The following is a 23,885-nucleotide window of genomic DNA, read 5'->3' as shown; positions in this document are numbered from 1 at the left end:
TAGCTGTTAGACGCCCAAGGTGAGTGTCGAACGTGGGCGAGAAGACGATGACGTCGTCGAGGTAGCAGAGACATGTTGACCATTTGAAACCTCGGAGCAAGTAGTACATCATACGCTCCAACGTGGCAGGGCCATTGCTTAATCCAAACGGCGTTACTTTAAATTGGTATAGGCCATCAGGTCTAATGAACGCGTTTTTTTCTCTGTCCATATCGTCAACAGCAATCTGCCAGTATCCGGAACGAAGATCGATAGACGAGAAATAGCTGGAACCGTGGAGGCAGTCAAGGGCGTCATCTATACGTGGTAGAGGGTAGACGTCCTTCTTAGTAATGTTGTTCGGATGACGGTAGTTACACAGAAGCGCCATGTGCCGTCCTTCTTCTTAACCAACACTACAGGTGACGCCCAGAAACTCGAAGAAGGCTCAATGATGTTTTTGTCTAGCATTTTGTTCACTTCAGTATGAATTACTTGGCGTTCCGACGCAGAAACTCGTTACGGTCCTCGGTAAATAGGAGTAGCATCGCCCGTAAGAATCCGATGCTTCACCGCGAGCGTCTGGCCTAAAGGGCGATCGTAGAAGTAAAAAATATCTCTGTAGGACAATAATACTTGGTAAAGCTCTTCAGCCTGCGCAGAAAACAGGTTCGTCGCAACCATTTTCTGTACCTTGGGATCTGCGGCCGAGGCTGGCACGATGGGCCTGCTAAGCTCGCTGAAGCATCGGTCGATAAAGTTGCCACGTGATGGTCGCCGAGACAATCAACGTTGGCAAGGCAAATACCTTGCGGTAGAATTTGCTTTGCCAATCCAAAGTTAAAGATAGGCTTTGAAAGTGCGGTTCGCAGTAATAGTAAGTATACTGTGAGCCACGGTAACGTCATACTGTAGTGGAATGTCGGGCAGAGGAGTGACGAGGTACTCGCCATCAGGGACTGGTGGGAAAGACAAGAGTTCAATATAGGCTATTGATTTTTTGCGGCAGGCGAATAAAGCCGGTGGAGTGTAGGCGGCACTGCGGTGCGTCAGAAGGTTCTGCGAGAATCGGCAACTCAAGGCGAAGGGTACTGGCGGAGCAGTCAATAAGAGCCGAATGCGCGGAGAGAAAATCGAGGCCGACAATGAGGTCGTGGGGGCAATGAGCAGTCACGGTTAAGAGGACAGGAGTGTGGCGGCTGGCGATGCTAACACGTGCCGTACACACGCCGATGATAGGCACTGTACCGCCATCCGCAACGCCGACGACGCGTGCAGACGCTGGGGTGAGGAGCTTGTTCAGTCGTCGTCGGAAGGCAGCACTCATAATAGAAAGATGTGCACCTGTATCGATGAGAGACGTGACAGGATAGCCATCAACGTCAACGTCAAGAAGGTTTTGGTTCGTGTTTAACGTGAGCAGAGGATTCGAGGGCAGGGTGGACAACGCAGCTTCACCTCCAGATGCTGCAGTGCCTAGTTTTCCTGCTGGATCCGGGAGGCGACAGGCGACGGAGAGAAGCGACGGGGTTGGGAGAAACGAGACTGATGGCGTCGAGGTGAGGGCGAGCGGCTGTAGCGAAGGTTCGGGGCAGGAGCATCAGCGGCAACGGGTTCATGGCGGGTGGCATAGGGAACAAAAGGTACAAAGGGGCGGGAATGAGCGGCGGTGTATATCCGAGGAGGTGGTGGCCATCGGTTGCGGCAGTGACGAGCGACGTGGCCACTGCGACAGCAGTGGGAGCAGATCGGCCTGCCATCAGGGGTACGCCATTCGGACGGGTTGCGGCGAGATGTGGCAGAAAAGGACTGACGGGGACGAAGAGGGCCGGTAGCGAACTGGGGAACGTTGGGTTGAGACGTTGTACACACGGAGTTCAGACCCATGTTCTCAAATTCCTGTCTGACGACGGCCTGAATCATCGCAATTGTGGTTGCTGGTGGATCGGGAGGCGTCGCGGCGAAAGCTGGCAAACAGGCGGCCTCGAGCTCGCGGCGAACAATACGGGCTACGTCGTCACAGGGGGTGGTCTGACGCGGTCGACCCTCACATGTCGACGTAGCAGCAGTGTTGGCTAGCCGCGTGATGTGATGTGTGATACGGCGGCTCTTAGCTTGTTCAAGGCGACGGCATTCTTTGATGATGGCGTCGATAGTCGAGACGTGGCCGAAAACAAGGAAATTGAAAGCATCGTCGTCGATGCCTTTTAGCACATGCGACACTTTATCTGCTTCAGACGTAGTATCGTCAGCTTTGCGGCAGAGAGCCAAGACGTCGAGGATGCATGAAACGTACGGCTCTGTAGATGTCTGAACAGGAGGCGCAAGAGCCTTTCTCGCGGCAGCCTTGGGCCCAATGGGGTCACCGAATAGTCCCTTGAGCTTTTCTTTGAAACTGTCCCAACTGTTTATCTCGTCGTCATGCGTTGGTGCCACAAGCTTGGGGTGCCGCCGAGATAAAAGATGACATTGGTGAGCATGATCGTTGGGTCCCACCTGTTATTAGCACTGGCGTGTTCATAGAGCTTGATCCATTCGTCAACGTCCTCTCCCTCCAGGCCAGAGAACACACCAGAGTCGCGGCAACCTTGATGGTTGGAGCAGTCGGACAAGCCGAAGCCGTTGCAGAGGCGGTCTCGTCCCCGGGATGCATGGTAACAAGCTCGATGTACCGACCACTCCGGAGTTCCGTGGTGAGGACGGGGATCGCTGACGTCCACCAGAATGTTACGTGTGGAAAGACACAGATGATAGAGGCTATATACAGGCTATTTACACTGGAACCAGACCGCCAGGCCGACACTCGCTCGCGCCAAGGGCCCAGACCCATTTTGTCGTTGTTCTCGCGGCGGCTCGTCGCTTGAGCATCGCTCGGTGATATCGTAATAATATCTTCAACACTAAGGTCCTCTTCCGGAGTTAAGGCCGAATACCTGTTCTGCAGCTTGACCCGGGATTCCTCTAGTTTCCCTCTTACCGCTAACTCATTGATTGGCTTCTTATGTACCAGTTTCTTCTGTTCCCTCCTCAAGACTACGCTAATTCGAGTTTTTACCTTCTTATGGTCACTGCAGCGCACGTTTCCGAGCACGTCCACATCTTGTATGATGCCAGGCTTAGCGCAAAGTATAAAGTCTATTTCATTTCTAGTCTCGTCATCCGCGCTCCTCCACGTCCACTTTCGGCTATCCCGCTTGCGGAAGAAGGTATTCATTATCCGCATATTATTCTGTTCTGCAAACTCTACTAATAACTCTCCCCTGCTATTACTAGAGCCTAAGCCATATTCCCCCACTGCCTTGTCTCTAGCCTGCTTCTTGCTTACCTTGGCATTGAAGTCGCCCATCAGTATAGTGTATTTTGTTTTGACTTTACCCATCGCCGATTCCACGTCTTCATAGAAGCTTTCAACTTCCTGGTCATCGTGACTGGATGTAGGGGCGTAGACCTGCACGACCTTCAATTTGTACCTCTTACTAAGTTTCACAACAAGACCTGTTTCACAACAACCTTGTTGTGAACCTGTTTCACAACAACCTTGTTTCACAACAAGGTCCTGGGCCTGTGGTGCAACGGATAACGCGTCTGACTACGGATCAGAAGATCCCAGGTATAGGATAGATACCTCCAAATACATCTCATTCTCCGAGGCTCAACCTACACGTAACAAGCACGCGCGCACATTGACAGAATACGCATGTAAAAATGACATGTTTAAGTACTCGTTCTTCCCACTCGCAATAGCAGAATGGAACCAACTTGATGCTACAATTACCAACATTGAATCATTATCCGAATTTATGTCATAAATAAAAAAACTGTGCGTGAATAACAGTACCTATGCATGCAGGGACACCGGCACAGATTGCTTTATTCGTTAGAAAATTTTAATGAACCCTCTCATTTACGACAGCTTATTCGTATGCCATAATGATTCTCAAACACATGTAGTCTTATTTTAGTTACTTCTGTTTTATTACTTGCCCCTAGTGATACCTGCGATATTGTTATAAAGCCTCTACCTTTTTTTCCCTTTTTTCATTATTTAATATTCCGTTTCATCTCAACATGGTTTACTTGTATAGTATGTATAACGTGCACTGCTTATGTAGTTTTTTTTCTGTATAACCTATACTTTGATTTCCTTGCACTGTACAGTTGAATTACTGTATTGCCCAACTGCCACGCTCTCGAGGGTGAGCAGCATTATTGAAAATAAAAATAAATAAGAATATCTTGCCTATGGTATGTATCAGATCTACAGTGCGTTTTTCTGTATGTCCCTTTCCAACTAAGCACTAATGTATGAGCCGTTCCTGCTAATGTGAAGTAATGTCAATAAATTTAAATGTCTGTGAATGTTCGTATTTCAACGCATGACGAGTACAGTGTTTGTAAGTTACTATTTTGGGTTTATCTTAATGTATGTTCTCATAAGCAACGCATGTGTGTGAAACATTTATATTTACCAGCATTCTTGTTTCACATAGCAAGATATGTGTCTTTTCTTCCTTTATGTTCTCACTGAGCATTGTGTCATCATGACGGAGTGCTCCTGACACTCTGTCAGGCACTCCTTTACCGTCAATCATCTTGAGAACTAGGTATCTGTTGCCAGAATGAAGTATGAAAAAAAAAGTATAACGTTATTTGTTTAGTATAGAGTCATTTTCACTGATGAACAACGCTCAAAGGAAATTAATGATTTAAAAAGAAAGATAAAAAATGGATAAGCTGCAGAACACAAAGGATTCCCACGCGCATGAAGTGCGCCGATGACGTAACGCGGCGCAGGTGGTGGGTGAGAAGCATGGGGCCACGTGACCCACTCGCAGCTGCAGCTGCCGACAATGAGCGCGTGCGTCCACGAGGCACGCAGCGGCCAGCAGCTGCGACCGCGGCACGTGCACGAGTGTCACACTGCGTGACGTACGAGTCAGCCGCGCGTGCACCGCTGCCCCGCTCATTGCGAAAAATTTATTCTTAAAGAGGGACACCGTCCCAAGGGAATACTTTAATCTGCACTAGCGAAGTGTTTGTCAGCCGCGCTTGTTGGAACAACGACATAATATGGCAAGCAGCGCCGAAACGCGAAGAACGATTAAGGATGTTGCCAATGGTGATTTATTGGCATCCCCTTGGGGCCGGTGCAGTAACCGGCTAGCCTGCTTGAGCTAATCATCTAATCTAGAGATATTTGTCACACTTCCATTTTTCCTACGTCTTCTTAATATTTCTCTTTTTCGAAAACTTCTGTAACTACCTTTTACAGTTACCTATCCGTGCAAGAGATCCGGCCGTATCGATTTCTTCCCCCGTTCCTTTCCGTCGATGCTCTAACCTCCGTGTTCACAAATGCATCTTAACTTCGAAGCTCATGCTTGACTTTATCTAAAGAACGCCTGTCGTGAACGCGCCGAAGGAAACGAAACGAGCAATGGGCAAGTTCACGCCAGTTCACTTACCTCACTTGAAGCATGGAATTGCAGTTAAGATGCATTTCGAAAGTCGCTTACCTCGACTGCTGACCGGTTAATGTTTCCATACGCTCTAAGTTCCTGCGCTTCTGAAACGTGGACGTTTCCTACGGGTCTCGCTGGGTGAGCACCTTCGCAGTGTACGCGCTGAGTTGTCTCTGGAATTTCTCTGTAGCAAAACACTGCAGCAACACTGCAGTAGCAACACACTGCCCTTTGTGTTATTGTGCAGATTGGTCTTTCTTTTTCTCGTCATTCCTGTAATTCTACATGGTCTCTTATATTTCCATTTTTCTGCGTCCAATTCACTGTCTCTGTTTCTCCCAATTTTTTGTTTATGACTCATTGTTGTCTATTTACACTTTCGATTCCGTGTTACTTGAATGCCAGCTTTCTTGACCTCTTCCTTAAAGGGAAGCTGAAACGGTTTTCAATTTCCATGAATTGCTGGGATTGGGAAGAACAGACCTAAAAATTTACGGTTCCGAATTTTTTTTCATTTTGTTAATATAAGGGGCGGAAATCGCTTTCTAAATCACCCGCGCGGACACGCCCCCACCGCTTCCGGGAGCGCCGGGTGAGGTTGTTGCCAGAGGAGAGAACCGGCGAGAGCGACGTCATGGGCGGAGACCGAGCCAACCGAGCTGCGGACCGGCGTGCTGACATGTGCTGGCATGCCTGTTTCCGTCCTGCGCTTTACTGAACGACGCTACGAGAGATCTGCCGCCGCCGCCGCTCACGTTTGTTTTGCGATTTTCGTAAACTGTTCTTTCTTTCTGTGCTGCGTGAGTGCCTACAGCCAAGGGCGCCCAACATGCCCTCGTTCTCTGCAGCATTCGGCTGCGCGAACACAGGCGGGCGAGACGATGTGGTGTTTCACAAATTCCCGAAGGAAAAGAAGCTTGCAGCGCAGTGGGTACGTGAGGTGAGGAGAGATAAGTTCGTGCCGACGAAATCAACTGTGCTGTGCTCGGACCATTTCCGCGACAGTGACTATCATCGGAGCTGGACAACGATGCGGGCAATCGGTATTCCAGTTAAATCGGCGCGACTGAAGCCAGGCGTTGTTCCGTCTATATTCTCCTACAAGAGAAACACCTCGCCACCTCCAAAAGCGGCCTTCGCCAAGAGGAGAAAGCGTGAGGTAAGGGTTTTAATGTGCACACGGGCAATTTTTTACCAGATGATCACCTTAGTGTCGAACAAACGATCTACGACAAAGCGAGGGGGAGGCACAGCCGGGAATATGCACCTACGTGCGAAGTGCTTGCCGTTTTCATCCTGTTTTGCCTCTCCGCTTTGTCACGGAACACTGTACTACAGCTGTTTTTTCGGCGCTGTTCTGATACGGTGAAATAACTGGCTGGGGGTATGCTTGCGCATTCAGTGATATTTGTTATTCGTCCTACCTCGCGGTGCCCGCAGATTTAGCTGTTCAGCATTCGTGTTCAAATCGCACGACATGAGGCGTTACGGTAATATTTTCATGCTCGCGTTAGAGTAGTTGAACTCGGCGTGTAAAAACTTCGTTCCGTAGATTTATACTTATGCGGCTGCTAACACGTTCTTTTAAAAAAAAATTCTTTTCGGTACTTTTTAATTGCAGCCCGTCGAGACAGCTTCCCGTGCATGCTCGCGCGAGCAAACGCCGCTGGCACGCTGCGAAGCATAGACGGAAACGCGCGCAGTAATAAATTTTGGTAACCGGACTTCGAGCGTAGCTTCCACAGCGTTGCACCTGAGGTATCAAATGGAGTGTAGGCTTGCCGAGTGACATTCGACGTACGGTTCAGTTATCGTGTTTACCACACGGCGGTGCTAAAACTGCCTAATATCTTTGTGAACACTATCATGGAGCCCACATACCGATTCTTGATCGAGCCACACTCGCAAAGTCGTCGAACCATAGTATGAATATTGCACATATAATACCTCTGGTCATCTCTGGATGTGTATGATAAGCAACTTCCATGACTGTACCTCACAGCACTGCATGTGCGCGCTTTGAAACGCGGCACTTATGTTCGCGATCGTGCATCAACGCTGAAAAAAACCACGGGACTTTAGACAAGCAGCGGCAAGGTGCTTGACATCGCGGAATTGCACCCGTGTTTAGAATCTAATGAGAAGTTAGTGCTTCGGCATTCTTCCAGCCGCGTGTTCCCAGTGACACTTTAGCGCATTTTTTCTCCCGTCATTGCAACGTGCAGCTACATGAAAAAAAAAGATATGTACCAGCTGAGATTTCCAGCGCGCGAGAAGGTGCACACATCGCACTCGCTGTTGGCACACTCAACATCGTCGTTGCCGCCGTTGCCGCCATCGTTTCCCGTATCGGCTGTGGGTTCAAACATGTACGGGGAAAATACAAGCTGTCGGAGACAGCGAGAACGTTCCATCTTACAACTCAGCTATGAAGCCAGAACAGCAGAACCGCGTGCTACCAGAGAGAAAGGCATTGTGTTACGCTCTGAAACGGAGACATGCGGCGGCGCCGACCGGCGACTACCGCCAACGACGTCACAGCGGCCCCGACCAATCACGGGCAACAGCGGCGTTCGCGCGATGCCCTGAGGCGCTGGTGCGCGTTTTCTTGAAAAAACAGCCGCTTGCGTTTGTTTCCACCTTTTTGAACCAGGGGACTCAAAACTGTAGAATGCCGCAGAGAACTCTTTTTTTTTCGAAAGGTTTTTCAGCTTCCCTTTAAGTTTGCGCTAACAATGTTGAGGTACAGATACTTGTGCACTTTAGCCGCAATTGATTTTCATCCACGTCCCCGGGTCTTTCTTCAAAGCTAATTTTACGCTGTGCGTCTCACTTGAAAAGAGGCCCAACCCATGTCACCCGGCAGTGCCTCATTTGTGGTTTCACCGTGGGCCCCCAGGGCCAACCGGCCTAACGACATTTGGTGAACTTCCAACCTCGACACGGTGTCCTATTTTAAGCACAGAGTGGCATTTTCGAACGTTTGCGCAGGCACCATTGCTCCTTTCCAGATTCCACGCACCAACGGAGCTCGTGCATCCAGACGGTGCCAGCGCCCGTGTCGTCTGTTCCTTATATCACCTATTTCGTTTTTGCCACATTACGTCTTTGTTAGCAGTCTGCAAACCGACCGCTCTTATCGCGACAGCAGCCTCAGTACGCACGGCCTTCAGCACGCCTTCCACACGCGTGCGTGGAAAACTGCACGCGTCGCACAAAAGTGCACAAACTTAGACGTTTTCTTTGGGGGAATTAATACAGATTCTGGGTCCGCGTAATCTAGGTATCTGGCCATTTTCGTCGCTAGTGTACTACGTGGTACACTAATGCGTCTAAGACGACCTTGTGTCAACCTCGGTCGAATCGCATTTTTTTTCTCTTTTTTTCCATTAGAACGGTATACTGCAGCTGCGGTAGAGAGTCAGCTGAAAGCCTTCATAATATACAGGACGAAGCTAAGATGGCCACGGATACGTACCGGCTTCGTCCTTGCTGATGAGTTTTGACACGTTGGACAGGATGGCCACGGGTGTCACGCTGCTCAGGGAACCAATGGCGCAGCCTGCGAAAACAAGGCACGGCTTTGAGAATAAAACACGTAAACGACACCCGGGGGGCGCACAGTCGCAGCAGTGTTGACAAACAGTTGATTATTTACGTGGCTTTCGTGGCGTGGACGAGCGCCGTCGCCGACTGCTTGTAAGAAAAACGAATCGCGCAGAAACCACCGACGACGATTCTCAATGTCAACGAATACCTGAACGCTTCTGGAAAGCTATTCGCTTCGATAAAAGAATGGTGCGCTTCAAGGTAGCATGCGTTTGGTTGCGTCATTCCGTAGAGAACGTAGCCCTAACCTGCACATCTTTATCCGCAGTATACGTGGCTTTACACATAAACTGATTCGCCATATGTGTGTTGCCTGCAGCGGCGAGAACGCCGGCACGGAAGGCGACGTCCATCCTCCTCTTTTTTAGCCGCCGTAGGGGAAGAGGGCGAAGAGAGAAGGGGGCAGGTATTCCCGAGCGCTCCATTATAACACTTATGCCGACACTAGAGAGAAATGCCAAATTAGTTTAGACCGATAAAGTATTCGTTGAAAGCTCTGCCTTCGTTCGTGTTACGGCGATATACGTAAGTTAGTAATTAAAAGAGAAAAGAATGCCCAAGTTTCAGTTTTCGAGTTTCACGCCAGAATCCCAGCGCCGACACGACATCATAACGTCACAGATTATAATGTATTCTTTCTTTTCGTTGTGGTGCCGTTGTGGCTAAGTAAAGGTTCCAGAAAGTGGCCATAAGTGCAGTCGTTGGCCCTTTTAAGATACAGTGCAGTCCATATTTATTGATTAAAAAAGAAAAACTTAAAGCTCTAGAAGACGTCTTCAAAATGGCTGACGTCGCGGCGAACTAACGCGGGAGGGGAGCGTCACCGCGCACTAGGCTTTCGTTGGCTCACTATGCGTCTTGCGGTAGGAGTGGCTTTTTTGGTATGGTAGAAGAGTAAGTTCATTCGCCGTGAGGCACACTGAAACGGGATCAAGTATAGCGCACCAGCAAGAAGACACCACGAGTCCTGAACGGCCGACACACAGCGCCAACTTTCTACAACCACGAATCCTTGCTCAATAATGTGTGCAATACCGGCAAACGAGAAGGGCGGCTTTGCTGTTTCGGCCCCAGAAATTATTCAGTAAGTGAGCACGCATAGCGATCTCGTCCGTGTTTAGTCAACGCAAGGATGTAGGGCTAATGAAAGTAAGGACGAAAGCTATTCAATGTTGTAGGATGGACAGGCTTCGGACGAGCGTCGAAAGGGAAAGAGGCGAGAAGAATTATCGGGATGTATTTGTAGCGCCATAACGGAGAAATTAAATGTAATTTTTCGTTTTATTTTTTTTACGCCATATTGCACGCCTTGTGAGTCAAGCAGGAGGGTCAGGGTACACTGATAACTATGCAATAGGAAAGGCTAGCACGCTAATCTAACACTGAAAGAATGAAACATCAAGAAAACGAATAGAACACCAGAAAACGGCAACCTTACCTAGAAAGAACTATTGAGAACGTGAGTTTCAAGTGATTATGCAGGGTTGTGATAATGAATACGTGTGTCATTTCATTCTTCTATAGTTTTGGAAAGAAATGAGAACACAAGGCAGTTTGTCCTGGAAATTTAAGGTAAGGAGAGAGAGAGAGAGTAAGAGGGTGCGAATGACTGTATGCAAAAACAGTCATGCATGGGCTAGGTCCAGATTAAGTTTACGATTTATTGATTAGTAATGAAGTTTCAGTCGAATAATTTTTCGCCTCGTTTAAGCGGCGTGAAATGCATTAGTTTGAATTCGAAGTTAATTTGTGGCGCAAGAGAAAACAAACATATATCTTCAGCAGTACATTAGGAAGTCCCAAAGAAGAACTGTCCGGTTGACTCCCTGTTTCACAATGAATGCAAAGTAATCGTATAAACAGCAGCAGGATGCACCCAAGAAGCGACTATACACAGCACATTCTCATATACATACAAGATAACAAGATAAAACAATACAATAAATAACTGTCCTCATTAAAAAGGCTATTTCATTATAAGCTAACATAGGCATAAAAACTTTATCAAGATTGTCTATCAAGAATTTATTCCAACACGAAATTTAGGATCAATCGAGAAATCAATGAGCAATAACTCGGTTACAGGCCCTTCACAACCGTATTTGGAGAACATAAGACTATTGATTTTTCTTCGTATTCCCTCAAAGGCATTAGTGTTAGTTTTAATAAACGCAACAATATTTTCCTTTGGGTCGAATAAAGGTGATCTAAGCAAGTGATTTCACTTCAGCAAAGTCGTCTTTAAGGTTATAGGGCATAGTAGACAGTTTTCTAAATGTAGAAGAGACAGTGCCAGTATTACGGTTATTACAGTTTAGGTTATTAGCAATTGTAATTCGCAGAAACCTATAGTCGTTGACTTCACGCAAGGGATCTTGAACGATGGAATAAGAAAGCTTCAGAGGCATTTTTTTTTCTTAGTGATACGCAGCAGCAGATTTATCAGAAATTAGTTTCAACCCCATTGCTCCAATCAGGAGTATTGCAGGCTAAATTAAGTGCTAGTTAACCATTAGCTGGTTGGATTATTGCCGTTAAAAAAATACAATCGCTGGTAAACAGGCGAATATTACTGGAGGCATCTATTACGTACGCAATCACGCTACAGTAAGTAAGGAAATGCAGTGGGCCAAGCACGCGGCCTTGAGGAACACCAAAGGTCACTGGAAGAGGATCAGAATGTTGGCCATCAATGATCTGGTTGATACCCATTAAATAAGCAGAAACCTAAAATATAACGAAGGAAGACCAAGGAGTTGAACTTGAAAATGGACTAGTCATTAGGAAGTACATCGAAAGCTTTTCGAGAATCCAAAAATACTGCGTCTACATGACCAGCCTTTTGAAAAAAAGAAAAGCAAAAGAGCGAATGACTGCTTAATCGGGTGACCGCTGAGATTCTCTTTCTGAAATCATGTTGTAGAGGTGATTAAAATGTTATGCTCGTTGAAGAAAATAAAAAAAATCAATTATGGAGTTTTACGTGCCAAAACCACTTTCTGATTATGACGCACGCCGTAGTGGGGGACTCGGAAATTTCGACCACCTGGGGTTCTTTAACGTGCACCTAAATCTAAGTACACGGGTGTTTTCGCAATTCGGCCCCATTGAAATATTGAAGAAAATAGAAATACAGTCAGCTTGAATGTGCTCCAATAATTTCCAAGTAGAGGATAAGATAGAATTCGAACGATAATTCTCGACTGAACACGGGTCACCCTTTTTTAGCGCAGGAACAACACGTACTACTTTGCATTGACGCGAGAGCACTGCAGAATTAAGTGAGGCCTAAAAAACTACCGCAGGAAATTTACTTCATGATTCAGCGTAACGCCGAAGAACGGAAAAAAGAGGTGAGGCGTGCAGACAGGACACAACAGTAGAAAAGCGGACAACACGAACGCCGACTATCAACTGAAGGGAGCACTAATGCGCCTGGATCGCCTTTTAATCTTTCCCTGCATTGCCAAGATTGTAACTGCATGCCAGAGTTAGATGAACGCGCGATATTGTACAGGCATAGGAATGAAGATACGCGTCTTATGGTAGAGGCATGACATATCTATAAAGGTGGCAGTGCATGCGTGAGTCGGCCTTCGATTACTTTACAAGTGCTTTAACAGTTATCTCTCACGTAGACCAACACATGTACCCGACTGACACGTGGTGATACCATTCCTGAGCTTGCGCAGATGAGCTTTGTGTCTTTTTTCGCCTCAGTGCTCCGTTCAGTTGATATTCGGCGTTCGTGTTGTCCACTTCCCTACTCTTGTGTCCTGTCTGCACGCCTCACCTCTTTCTTGTATAATGAATCCTTACCAACTAGCTCAGCTTTCTGTCGTTCTAAGCTTCATTTCTAGTTCTCTGAGCCCTTTTCCATGTTCCCCTACTTATCTGCACAATCTTGCTTCGTTAGCTTCCTTAATTACGATATGTATGTTCCGCGCTAGAACTATGTCGTGGTTTAGTAGTAATCGTGTCGTCCCATTGGAATTCAAATGATGTGCGGCTTCCTTCAACCATCAACTGGGCATGCAAGGAGGAATCATGGCCGCCGAATCGTGGCGCCAAGTTAGGTTCTATCAGGGGTGTCTAAAGGTCCGTTGCGCGGCCTTGGGAGACGGACGCCATTGGAACCGCCCCTACGCCGATTGGAATAGGTTAGCCGTGAAACACGCGGACTTCCTGTGGAGGATGAAACTTCCGGAGCTTCAACAAAGTAAGAGGAAGCACCTTTCTAACAATTCACCGTCAAATAACGTGCTGGTCCTTGGAGACGCCGCCGCAAGTGATACCCATAGAAAAACCCTTGCTTTAGGTCCTACGCACTGTTTTAAGCCTAACATAAAACCCGTTGACATTTTAAGCATGCGGCGCTGCATAACCAGATTTGTTCCGGAAGAAGAACGCTCCCGCTGTATTTCAGATTGCATTGCTAGCATTAAACAATTAAATTCTAATTTTAAGACGTCTGACCCTGTCCGCCCGTTAATTAATTACCTTGTGGAGCATAAACTTGAACCAGTAATATCTGACAAGGAAGGTTATTCCGTAATAATGCCAGATGATATGTTTTCAGAAAAGGCGATTTCAGCCATAGAAAAGAATTTACAGCCAGTAGAACTTAAGCCTTTGGCAGTTAAGCAACTTGCGGTTGACCTCCTGTTAAGACATTATCATGATAGGGTAGTCTCTAATGTCAAGAAAGCAAAATCCCCCACCTTAGAACTGTTTTTTTTCGGCGAATACCCATAAGCAAGAAATTCCTTTTCGTGCTATAGTGTCAGAGGAAGGGATTTGGCAGGTCTGTGTCACTAGTTACCTACAGAACTGCTTAGCTTCACTAGTTTTTTCAGATCCCTTTTGCTTGCGCAAATCTCAGCCACTAGTTCAGTATTTAGGACAGGAAAATCCTGGTAATTGTACAGCTTTTAGAATGGATATCGAAGACCTGTATTATTCCTTGCCGCATGGCGGGTTGCTAAATTCCGTAAATGAGTGCAATAAAGAACAAGTGCAAGAGTCGGCTTTAGTTGACAGATGCGGGTGTTTCCACGGGAGCTTTTTTAGAAATTCTTTCAATGTACTTGAAGTCGACGCTGATTGGGTGGAGAGATGGCGTTTTTCTACAGAAATCAGGCATTTGTATTAGCTCAAAGGTTGCCCCTTATTCTTAGCAATATTTACCTGACTAAAGTTGACAGCTGCTTAGAGAAAGCCTTAGGTGATAGCGTTATCAAGATATTTCGTTACGTTGATGATTACCTGATTTTCTGCAATAGGGAAGAATTCGATTCCACTGATACTTCATTAAGTGAGCAATTTAAATTTTATGGAGAAAGATTAAAGTTTACCAAGGAATATCCTCAGCGACGTGTGATTCAGTTTCTTGACATTTCCTTGTTCTCGAACAAAATCACGTTTGTTGGCAGTACTTCCCAAGACCTTCGAAGCCGTTGCCAAACTTTCAATCCAAGCATTCCAAAGTAGTAAAAAAACGGAATTGCCATGTCGTGCCTTAAGCCTTCTCTCACCATTTCCTGCATGCACAAAATGAGCGCCAGTTTTAATGCGCAGGTCTGGCGCCTATTAGAAGCTGGTTATCCTAGTGTAGCAGTGGCCACTGTAGCTGATCGCCTAAAGAAGTCGGTTTCGAGGGGGACGGACGTGATTACAGAAAGCAGTAATAGCAAAAAAAAGAGTAGTGGCTATTTTGTACATTCCTTCAGTGTCGCACAGACTTAAAAAAGTTGCAAGTAGATATGATGTTAATGTTGCTATCACTGCTCCCAGTAAGCTAGGTAAGATATGCGCTGCCGTGAAGAGGAAAAAGGAGCAGGTAAAAGGCAAAAAATAGAACATATTTGTCCAGTGAAGCACAATAAGAACAACAGTTTTACTGACTGTCGTATGGGTGTGGTTTATGAAATTCCCCTTAGCTGTGACCAGTTCTACGTAGGGCAAACGGGGCGGTGTATCAATCAAAGGCTAATGGAGCATAAAAGGTCGTTAATCGGCGGATCGCCTTCTAATCTTTCCCTGCATTGCCAAGATTGTAGCTGCACGCCAGAGTTAGATGAATGCGCGATATTGTACAGGCATGGAAATGAAGATACGCGTCTTATGGTAGAGGCATGGCATATCTATAAAGGTAGAAGTGCGTGCGTAAGTCAGCCTTCGATTACCTTACATAAGGAAGACATTATGTGCCTGAACAGTTATCTCTCACGTAGACCGACACATGTACCCGACTGACACGTGGTGATACCATTCCTGAGCTTGCGCAGATGAGTTTTGTGTCTTTCTTTTTTCGCCTCAGTGCTCCCTTCAGTTGATAGTCGGCGTTCGTGTTGTCCACTTCTCTACTCTTGTGTCCTGTCTGCACGCCTCACCTCTTTTTTGCATAACGAATCCTTGCCAACTAGCTCAGCTTTCTGTCGTCCGAAGAACGGTGTTGGGATTGCAGTTTGGACCACCACACGATTTTACTTTTCGTCTGAGAAGAATGTCAAGTACGCCTTGCTCAGAGAAGGGCGCATGTGAAAGAGATGTCGCGAACTACACAATGAATAACTTCTAGAAATATAAAACTCCTTTTTTGTAAAGGGTCTTACAAGTGCTCGGCTTTGCAACGGCTCATGCCGACAAAGGCCTCAAGACCTTATCGGTTCCTGGAAAACACCTTTAATATACTCGTCCACGAAGGGACCTACTGAAATGCGTTACAATCAATATTGACACGCTCATGTCTATTAAGTTTTCATGTGTGGCATTAATTTCAATAGAACGTTCTCTTTTAGAACTACTGAGTTTGATTTACCTTCAACCTTCATGCAATAACACAATAGCTCATACATCCAGAAGAAGGGCGGGCGTTGTGGTATAGTTTCGCTCCTGCGCATAGTGACCTGCCTGTCGAAGCACCTCTCAGGTTCGAATGCACGCAAGGTTTTTAGATTTGTTGACGATTTTTGAAATTGTTTTCCTAACTGCTTATATCTCAGAGTCATCGAAATAAATGTGCTAAGTTTTATCGGTTTTACGCGAGCGTATATTTCCCCTTGACGTGATGAGGAATAATGCTAACGCGTGACCACGGAAGTATCAGATTTCTTTAACTTAAGTTCAGCTCACAGGTCACCTGACTAGCTGGTCGTACAGTCCCTGAGAAAACAAGTCGCTCCTCCCATTTCATTCGGCCCATTCCTGGTGAGTAAAGAAAGGCGTATAGCAAACCTAAAGCACAGCAAGCGTTAGATTTTGGCACCACACTGCACGTCAGTGGGCCTTGCAACTCCTGATAATCACAATAGTTTGAGTTCAATAAATGAAACATACAATGGCGCAGTGAGCGCGCTCAAACGTGACCAGTCCTGCTTGGACAGAGAAACGTAGTGCCCGAGTATGCCTGTCGAGATAGAGGCGATAATGCCATAACGTGTTTTCGTTACATGGAATTTGGAAAGCGGCCATTTGGCCCTTGTTAAAGACGTTCCTCGTCAAAAAAAAAAGAAGGAAAGTAGAGGTGAATAGTTTTGAAAGCTCACAAAAACCACACTCAACTATAAGCTTGCGATCAATCGTTAATAGCAAAATGTGCTATTCAACACAACCAATCATTCTCTACAACATGGCTAGTCTAGTTTCTTGATGAGCGTCGAGCACCATATTTAGGGGGACAAGCAGTAATAATCTCCGCTTTTTCACACTCACATTCGTTGTTGAATAACTTACACGAGCCCAGGCTATCACGGGAGCATGCTTTGCTTAATGCCGTCCAAAGGAATCTCGTTATTAATGCGAAAGCATTATACATGTCCCATGATGCAGAAAGACTGGCGTTGTAGGCAAAGTGTGGTACCAAAGATCATCAACAGTGGTGTCATAGCGTCCTGTATGGCATCAGTAGTAATACAGAATTAAAGTTAGCACAAGTTAGAGTAATCTGACTTAAGGTGGAGTAAAGTGAATTAAGGTGAAGTAAAGTGAATGAAGGTGAATTAAAGTGAATGAAGGTAAAATAAATTGGATTAAGCTTCGTACAAATTAGAGCAAGGTGGATTAAAGTGGCTTAAATTGGATTAAGGTCGGCACAAATTAGAGCAAGGCGGATTGAGGTGGATTATGGTAGAGTTGGGAAGGACACGTGGCAATGTGTGACGCCACGTATCATGGACGCAACCAATTGATAAGAGAATTCATAATGCTTTCGCATTCAAATCACGTAAGGATATTCAAGAGACGGTCATGTTTTTCAAACGGGGCTTTGGACTTGCTCTTGCAGACGTGCAGTAGCAGTAGTTATCGAGGTGTTCAGTGGCGTAACAGCAGCACAAGCCATAGCCCGCTAAACCCAAGGACGCACACGCACATGATGCGTTGGTTTCCGCACCTATTCCGACTATATGGCCGGTATTTTGTAGCGATGCCTTTTCCGATTCTATGCTTTTTCAGGCTTTTCGCGCTTGGCCACTGGTCAGAGCGACTCGCTGTCCACATTATTAACGCGATCAGGCAGCCGTGTGTGGTGGATGACAAGAATAGCAAAGAATAAGGCATAAGGCATCGCTACAAAATAGCGGCCACATATTGAAGTTTCAGCTTCGCACAGTTGCTCAGATAAAAAAACAAAACAAAACGAAAAAGAACAACAACAAAGAAACAAGAATAAAAACATACAAGCGAAAACAAGGGAACATATCGCCTTAGTTTAAGCTTGCACTGTTGACGCTTCGGGAAAGCAAGAGATTTGCTTAGAGTCGAGGAGATGCAGTCGAAAACATGGCTTGCAGCAGCTGCAGTGGCGCGGTGAAGAGCACCACTGTTTCGACTTATTTACAGACTCTTTGTTGTTGTTGTTCCTCTGCACAAATTGCACATACTCATTTTGGAGGATCGGTGAAGAACTGGGCGCTTTGGACAAAATGGATGGAAAAAAAATTAGAAAAAAGTACTAGGGGAAGAAGAAATCTGTTTGCTGTTCAAAGTGGCACAGTCATCATGCTAAATGAGTCGATAAATTGGTGAAAAATTATTACAATGTACTATTTTATGAAAGCAGCCGATCTGTGTAATCTAAATAGCGTCAACCTTTTCACGAATACATTTCGACCGGCAGCCGAAATACGAAGTGTATTTCTCAGGCAAAAACAGTCAATACAAGGGATTAGATTTTTTTTCTCGTTTCAATTTTCATCGATAATGCAGTTTTGTAAAGTACCGGCAATATGGTAACCTGCTGAGCTCCTAATAACCAATGTCACCGCGCTCACCCATGTAGAACATCCAGGGCTCGCGCGAGAAGCCCTTGATGATGAGAAACGCTGTCATGGACAGGATGCCAGCCATGGCCATCGCCAGGTCGGGAAGCTTGAGCACGCGGCTGCAGACGCCGATGAAGAGGCCCGAGCACACGATATCCAGTGCCCCGAAGCCCGCCGCCATGTTGGAGTACATGGCGACGCTCCAGTGGAAGCGCCGTAGAGAGAAGTAAAAGGAGATGCTCTTGCCGGCTGTGCAATGAGACGGGGGGAAAAGGTCAGGTTACTCGTCGACAGCCTGAAGTTTCTTGCCTCAGTAAAAACATTTGAATTGGAGTTAGACATAACGATTGTTACACAACCAGGAGTGACTGGTATACCTGACCCTACGAGATGGTTGATTCCAGCTCCAATTTCACACACAGGTAGCAATTTGCAGTGGGTTCAGTACAATACCACGTTGGCGAGCATTTCCTTGCTTGTTTTATGTGCATCTAAAGCCGGAGTACACGTTGCTTGCGTCAACGCAAAAAGTAGATTTTGCTGCAACGGACTGGTGGCGCCTTCTGTCACCAGTAAATCATTTTACTACCTTTGAGATGTTTTTCGCTTACGCACACGTTGCAAGCTTTGTGATATTGTTTCGGTGTTTTAGGACTGAATTATTTGTTTGTAAAAAAAAATACATCTTTATACCGCTCATACTATAAGTTGTGTATGCGATTTAGTTATTTATTTCTTGTACAAAAGAACAGCGCCAACTAAGACAATCACGAATAGTTGGCGCTGTTGCTTCCTTGTTCAAACCATTTATCTATAAGTATAAACAGTTTTTACCTATACATATAAATCTCTGTCGACGTCCCGTCGATGTCATACCTGTCAGAAACCTGAAAGCATAGACCATTTATCCTGCCGTCCATTTGCAAACCAGAGCGAAGTGTTTCGAAATCCCATTCCAACAGTTAGGTATACCTGTAAACACTCAAAATATTCTCGACCCCCGCCCCCCCCCCCCCCCCACCGGATTTCTGCACTGGGATTCATCCATAGAAGCATCTGCATGGTCATTTGTCATTGCCACTGTGGCACGAGGAGCAAGCCATGTTCAAGTTCATAATCAACAACCGGATCCTGCGCAAAACTAGCGATCGTATCCGAAATCACTTCAATACTGCCAAATTTGCTCTTTATATTTTAGCGTAGATGATGTGGCTATTTCTCACTCACCTAAGAGATGATGCGAGCGTGCACGAGATCCCTAGACATTTCCCCGATTCCGTTTATTTGACCCTTATTTATCGGGATTACACGTTTTAGTCACTCGCACATCACTGAATTACTGATTTAAAAGCAGCACTTGCTGCGACTTGCTCTTCTGGTGCCTTCGGCACGACCTCCGCCGAGGCGCCCCAAGAAGGGTCCCAACATTCCGCCAGAGAGCAAATAAGCAGACCAGTCAGACCACAGAGATGCTAAAAACGCGCACACCAAACAGCAGGCGGGCTTCGCCGTGTTTGAACTCGATGACAGCCGCCTCCTCGAAGAACTATCTTAAGGAACGTAAGAAAGCTACAAAAAAGCTACCAAGGCAGCTGTTAGGCTTATGACGGAATAGATCGAAGAAACATGGTTGTCTAAAATAAGCATGCACAAGACTTAAGCTTTAACCGAACAGTTTGGGAAAATGAGTAGACGGACTTCCGTCGACAGTACAAAAGGAGGAAGACAATGCACTCGTCCGGCCGGACCCTTAGAGGCACAGCGGGTGGTTCCCGGGCTCAGATTCCGCGAAGTAGCCTTCCCGCTCGTGCGAGGAAGGACATTTCGAGAGAAAACGATAAAAAAATTACGCTACCTCAAAATAATAGCGACTGAGAAGCGTAAAGAGAGACAGTCACGCGACAATATGTAAATCGTACGTTTTCTTTAAAAAATATAAAACTGGATCTAGTTTATTACTATATTACCAAATTCGCAGAATTTCCACTGTACCTTGCCTTACTTTCTCTTTTACTGTTTCCCTCCTCTTTTTCAACGGAACCTTTAGCTTCGGTAGGCTCTATCTAAATACATAGGAACGTAGAAATTAGTTTTCTTAGCAACCATGGCACCAATATCGATGAGGCTTGTTTCACTTAAAAGAAAAGTTAATGTTTTAACATTGATAAACAGATTTTTTTATTTAGGACTCCATTTAAAGAAAAACTGAAAAAATGTTGAATCAACTACATTATCAAGTTAGCAAATATAACTCAGCAATGAACGATGACATCACAGTTCTGTAAACTACACATATAACATACCTAAAGCGGATAAAACTAATGTATTATACGGCTCTCTGAAGTGTATCACTTATTGTGAGTAAGATTTGCCAGATTCAGTAAACAATTTAACTATTCCGCGTAAGCTTATATATGCATCACAGTCGTCAGCTTCAGATCCTTTGACGGATGCAGCTTACAGAGCTGAGATATCTGCTTTTTTGGTTCAGAGTTACCGATTTGCAAACTCCGTGCTTGAATTTATTTTTACCTCTCAAGTCTTCGGAAATTTTCGCCAAATGTTCTAGCCCCTAAATCAGTATTTTCGTTCTTGCAATGGAATCCCAGTATATCGCTTTCTCTCGAAAATACAACATATTTCTTTCAAATCGGTCAAGCCAGTGTCAGTAAAGCAGTTCCGTGTTTTGCATCCGTTTCAAAACATATTTTTAAAGAACGGCTGCCAGTTCGGCCTGCATACGCCACTGTGGTCCAGCCATCTACCGAGTGCTGAGGTATGGGTAACAAAAATAGAAGGAGAAAGCGAGGATGACGATGACAATGAGAATCGGAATGAACAAAAAGTACATGAACTAAATTAACCGGGAACACTTACTACAGTCGTATAACCATCAAGCAAAAAAAAAACTATCTTTCACAAAATTCACAATCATCTTCATGGCCTGGCCCGCGGAGTACTTGTGCTACAGGCCTAAAACAAAGTTTTTAGAGAGAGACCGGTTGTCGACACTTGCCCCCCCCCCCCCCCCCGTATCAGCTATCTTTCTTGCAAGTGCAGCGGACACACACAAAGCACATGGTCTATAACCTCCAACACGGCGCAGTTCGCACAGTCCGGGCGGTCAGCACGATAAATAAGGCGATGTAGTCTCATCCAAAGGGCACACAGAGCCTTAGTCTATGTAACGTTTGCGTGGTTTCTTTGGATGTTACGCTTCATCATGGATCAAATCAAAATCAAATCAGTTTATTATTATTGCTTCGTATATTAATTAGATCATATAAGGTATATAGACAAGTGTCCCAAAGTACGAGACTGGAACGGAACCCTCGTTGAAGATTATATTCAAATAATACAAGGATAAGCAGCAGTGCAAGCAATCAAGTAAGACATATCAAGTAAGAAATGACAGTAGGCATAACGGAATAGAAAAGCAAAACGAATGAAAGCAAAAAAATGAAGAAATTGAGAAGCTCGGGATCGAGGGTATGACGGTGTTATGGCTGACGCCGGCAACTTGCCTTAGTGTGATGTCACACTGGAATCGATCCTTGTAAATGAGGCTTAAATGCAATCTGAATTCCGGAGAGCTCATATTTATCAACACCGCAGTGTCGAGGAGGCCATTTTAGTAGTATGCGGCGCCCATTCCCCAAGGCGGGCTCGCAAATTTCAACCACTTCTTAAGCAAACAAGGTCGTCGCCTAAGCAGAGAGTCAATCTGTAAGTCCTGGTTTAGCGTATCGAAAATGAGTGCGCGTGGTTAAGGTGGTTCCTGAGAAATGTAAAGAACGGATTGGCGAATTCCAGCATTTTCCGCAGACGTCAGCGTTGTCTTGTGATCGAGTTTGAAGTTTCGATGAATCGACAAGGCTTGCACAATGAAAGCAGCTGTGACGACAGCTGAGGGCGTCGCTCCATCAATGCTAACATGTACTGTGGAGGCGTATGCTTCAGGTGACATGTGATAGCGCGAGTTGGTTCAGACCACATAATGGTATTTTCGATTTCCACGTTCAGACCAAGAATTGAAAGACGCACCACTGCCGATGAAAACAATCATGCGGTAGTGCTTGAAACATTAGTCGGAGCAAAACAAGCACGAATGGATTGCTCGTATGAATTACGCAGTCTAGGCGCCTGTTATGAAGCATTGTCAAACACGGATCAAGTTTATGAGAGCGGTATACATTGATAGGATAAACGCCTGCATCCGCAATTGTGCCTTTAGTTCGAACTTGAATTTATTTTTACACCCACAAAGGTAATGCTGTGGGTGGCCAGGTAGAAAAAAAATCTGTTTAGGACAGCTTGAGGAGACCTGGCCAAATTGAGGTGAAGCGGGCTACGTCTAGGCGTACATGCAGCACTTGGACTTGCAGCCTTTCTAAGGTACGTAGGCAGAAACGTGGTAGTGTCCTTAACTACTAGCGAGCAATATCACAGGTAAGCTACGAATTGCGCCTGATGCAAGTGGAGCTGGGACAATCCAGCCGGGCACCATTTCATTGCTGACTCAAAACGACCACGAATCTGGAAAGGTTTCCTTTAGGTATGGTCGTGCCCTTAGACCAAGAAAGGTCACAGTCAAGGATTACACCAAGGAATCTGTGGTGGTTGACCTATCACATCACGACGCTGTCGATGGCAATGAGGGAAAGCAAGTGCGGCGCATTTCGCCCATGCCACTTGTAAATCACGAAAGCGTAAGTACATCGATATAGCAGAAGCAGCACGTTGTTGTCTTGCCCCGGCCAAACTAAGGCTTCCTCTTAAGCGCCAGCTTGATTTGGCTTATTTTCAGTTTGGAAATACATCAGCGTGGTAAACCGAGATCTTGGCCAATCTCCCGTTGTGGGTAAGCGCCAAGGAAATGAGGCCCAGTCGAATAAGGCCTTTTTCCTCACAGTGGGTACGAGTCACAGGGGCAGAGGATAAGGAGGTCGGGGCTCGGAATGGCGGCGTGGGCGCCGCTTCGGCTGCTGATCGCCTTCGCGGCGGCGTCCGCCGTCCTCCGGCAGGCGGAGGCGACCGAAGTCGGCGGATTCTACCGCCCGGAGGCGGGGGCCGACTACTACGGAGCGGCGCCGGACCGAGCCGACGTGGACGACGTTCCGCCGCCGCCGCCAGGCAGCGCCCTCGCGATGCGCGGTCGCCTCGCCAGGGAAGGCGCCGGCCGTCCGAGGGCGCCACCCATGGCGGCCGTACAGCCGCGGTGCCGAGAAGACGCCTACCTCGAGCTGCGCTCCATGTGCGAACGCAACCTGGACGAGATCATGCGCCTCTACACGAAGGTAGGTGGGCCAGACTCGCTGTGCATGTAACGCGGAACGTACGAAAATTCGGGGACAGTCGACGGGGCCTATAACGTATACCTAAACTGTGTTTTCGGTTATATCTTTCTAAGCAAAAGTCAGCCTATACATTGGAGTTTAAGAAATTGTGTCTCCGAATATTTACTCCGATATGTGGGGCGATATTGCACGAAATGATTGAGGACCTTAACAGGGAAAGTGTAAGAGTATGGTAGAACACTAACATACTGAAGACAAAGACATGATCAATAGCC

At 46.2% G+C, this 23,885-nt stretch overlaps 2 protein-coding genes across 2 annotated transcripts in view; one reads left to right on the top strand and one right to left on the bottom strand.

Moving 5' to 3' along the window:
- Positions 1-23,885, bottom strand: part of LOC142560885 (lysosomal proton-coupled steroid conjugate and bile acid symporter SLC46A3-like) — a 124,482-nt gene that overhangs the window by 24,628 nt on the left and 75,969 nt on the right. Inside the window, exons 2-3 of the mRNA XM_075673298.1 lie at positions 18,323-18,562; positions 8,920-9,003 (exon numbers count right to left, since the gene is read on the bottom strand). Coding sequence (XP_075529413.1) covers positions 8,920-9,003; positions 18,323-18,562 — 324 coding nt within the window. The remainder of the gene's footprint in view (positions 1-8,919; positions 9,004-18,322; positions 18,563-23,885) is intronic.
- LOC142559839 (uncharacterized) overlaps positions 23,272-23,885 on the top strand; it is a 36,932-nt gene continuing 36,318 nt past the window's right edge. The window contains exon 1 of the mRNA XM_075671514.1: positions 23,272-23,610. Coding sequence (XP_075527629.1) covers positions 23,272-23,610 — 339 coding nt within the window. The remainder of the gene's footprint in view (positions 23,611-23,885) is intronic.

This window comes from Dermacentor variabilis, chromosome 10, assembly GCF_050947875.1.
Source record: "Dermacentor variabilis isolate Ectoservices chromosome 10, ASM5094787v1, whole genome shotgun sequence".
Taxonomy (NCBI): domain Eukaryota; kingdom Metazoa; phylum Arthropoda; class Arachnida; order Ixodida; family Ixodidae; genus Dermacentor; species Dermacentor variabilis.
This window is presented reverse-complemented; position numbering and strand designations above follow the sequence as displayed.